This window comes from Bufo bufo, chromosome 2 (assembly GCF_905171765.1).
Source record: "Bufo bufo chromosome 2, aBufBuf1.1, whole genome shotgun sequence".
NCBI lineage: Eukaryota > Metazoa > Chordata > Amphibia > Anura > Bufonidae > Bufo > Bufo bufo.
The window spans coordinates 318,900,227-318,902,789 of record NC_053390.1 but is presented as its reverse complement, the minus strand read 5'-3'; the positions used below and the strand labels follow the sequence as shown (position 1 = coordinate 318,902,789).

Genomic DNA, 2,563 nt, shown 5'->3' with positions numbered 1-2,563 from the left:
TGCCTTCCTCTGGTGGCTTGGCGGGCGTCAGTTGTCTGGAATTAAATACAGAATTCTTTTGGTTGAAGGTTAAACCCCTAAACAGAGTCAGAAATTCACAGAGCATGACAGACACATTGGGAAAACACAAAAAAACACGTCAGTGTAAAAATACAAAATGGATCGGACGGACAGTCGCATAATAGAAAACCATTCTCCATCTCCTCTCCACTCCAGTGCTGCTAAAAGCTAGAATAATATCATATATTCTGATTAATCAGAATAATCAGGGGAGGGAAAGGGAAAAGGGGAGGGGAATGGAAAAGAGAAGGGGAAGGGGGAAAAGGGGAGGGGAAGGGAAAAGGGGAGTCTGGCAGGGGAGACAGAGAAATAAAAAATTTCAGTGGCAGAGACAATGCTATAAACAAAATCTATAAAATTAAAAACACTGCTCAGCATTTGGGAACATGTAGATTTTTCTGTAAGAACACCAATTGATCTACATGGTCTGGTTTGAGGGCGCTTCTTTTTGCAGTTACCACATCTCCTGCAGTGGAGAAAACCCGCTCTGCAGACACGCTTGTACCTGGGATACACAAGTATTGCTTTGACAGCCGAGAAAGGAGGGGAAATATGACCTCATGCTCACGCCACCAGTTCAAAGGGTCCTCAGTGAGAGGCAGAGGTGGGGCTTTACAATAGTTTTCCATTTCCTCTTCAGCCTTGGCATAGGGGGTCTTTTTGGGTTCTATTGTACCTTCAGTGTCAGTGAAAGACTGTCCCAGCAAACTCACGAGCAGCGATCTGGCCTTTTTGGGAGGAGATGGTGGAGAATGGTTGTCTTCGATGGGTGAACTGTCCTCTTCTTCCAGAGTTTGTTTTCTTCTAGGCACTTGATGATCCTCTTGTGTCCTCTCACTCTCATCTGATGTAATCTGTGTTTGAACAAAAAAGAAACGGAAAAAAAACAATAAGTAAAAACACAAATGTCAATGCCTTTGATTCTGATGGGGTGATGAAAAAGCACAGGAAACGGACAGTACAGTTCCCGCACCGCATCAGATTCAGAAGCGTGGTAGTGCTTGTGCTACTGTCGTTTCAAGAAGAAACATGATGGAATTCTTCAAATTAATTTAATTACCTCCAAGGATGCAGCTTCCTCAGTGACTCCTTTAAATATCTCCAATCTTTCTTCATCTGTGAGGATGAAAGGCAGTCCCTTAAAGCGAGGATCCAGTGCAGAGGCTCTATGAAGGATCTTCTTCTCGGCCTCACTGCTGTAACTCTTCTGGAGATCTGTTCTAATAGAATTCTTGATCTCATGGATCATGGGTGTGTCTCCCATCGTGTCTGTCATGCTCTGGAGAAGTTGTGCATTTATAGGGGCAATGAGAGAAACTGTTGGATTGCGCTCTTCTGACATCAGCATGGTTGCATCCTTCATTGGCTTTAATGCACTCACGGCGTCCTCTGCATTTGACACATCTGTTTCGTTTAGAGTGCAGAGATCGGACTCTCCTCTTCTGACTTCTGGAGACAGCAAGGTGGCACAGACTGCAGGTTGTTGTTCCAAGAACCTCTCGACCATGTCGTATGCACTGTTCCATCTTGTTGCCACATCAGTTATCAGCTTATGATTCTTCAGGCCAAGACATTTCTGTTTCTCTTTTAGACAGTGGCTTGCTCTAGTGCTGCGGTGAAAGAATGTGGATATCCGACGTACTCTGCCAAGAAGCCTAGAGAGAGTGGCCACTTTCAACGCTCGCTGGGATGCAAGATTCAGTGTATGGGCGAAGCATTTCACATGGGGGAATTTTCCAACTTGAGCTGCAACTATCATGTTTGACGCGTTGTCGGTCACAAGCACTACAGATTTATCGGACAGCTGCCATTCTTCCACAACATGAGAAAGTAGCTCTGCCAGATGAGCACCCGTGTGAGACTCATAAATGGCTCTCGTTTGCAGTACATGCGACAAAATCTGCCAGTCCTTACTAACGTAATGTGCTGTTATTGTAACATAAGACTCTGTCGTGACTGAAGTCCAGGAATCACACGTTATTGCGACTCGACTTGCTTGGCTCATTGATGCAATTATCTTAGCTTTGGTTTCGTGGTAGAGTGCAGGTATGACGTTTTCTGTAAAGTGACTTCGTGACGGGATCTTGTAACGCGGCTCTATCGTCTTCAAAAGGTAGCGAAACCCACTGTTTTCCACAACAGAGTAAGGGCGCAGGTCCTTCGCTATGAAAGCTGCCACAGCTTTTGTTATTCTCTTTACCTTTTCAGAGTTGGGCGGCAAAGTTGACTGTAACATTGCATCAATTCTTGGCTGATCTGGGTTCATTTCCTTGGTGGTGGTAGGTTTTAGCATTTCTGGGTGAAAACGGCTGACGTGGTTTCTCAGATTAGTAGTATTCCCTAGATATTTAATTTTTGTGTGACAGATTTTACACACAGCGTATGACTTGTCCAATTCGTGCTTCCTACTTTTTTCATAAAAGCCAAAATGTTCCCAGATGTTTGCTTTTAAAAAGCTAGGTGCATTTTTTATCTCTCGTTCCTTTTGTTCTACTTCTGCCAT

At 44.2% G+C, this 2,563-nt stretch overlaps 1 protein-coding gene across 1 annotated transcript; it reads right to left on the bottom strand.

The window, feature by feature from the left end:
• Positions 1-332: 332 nt before the first annotated feature.
• LOC120990856 (E3 SUMO-protein ligase ZBED1-like) lies at positions 333-2,563 on the bottom strand. The gene is made up of 2 exons (XM_040419740.1): positions 1,121-2,563; positions 333-914 (listed from the first exon to the last, which is right to left on the bottom strand). The coding sequence occupies exons 1-2, from the start codon at positions 2,561-2,563 to the stop codon at positions 432-434; spliced, it is 1,926 nt and encodes a 641-aa protein (XP_040275674.1). The 3' UTR covers positions 333-431.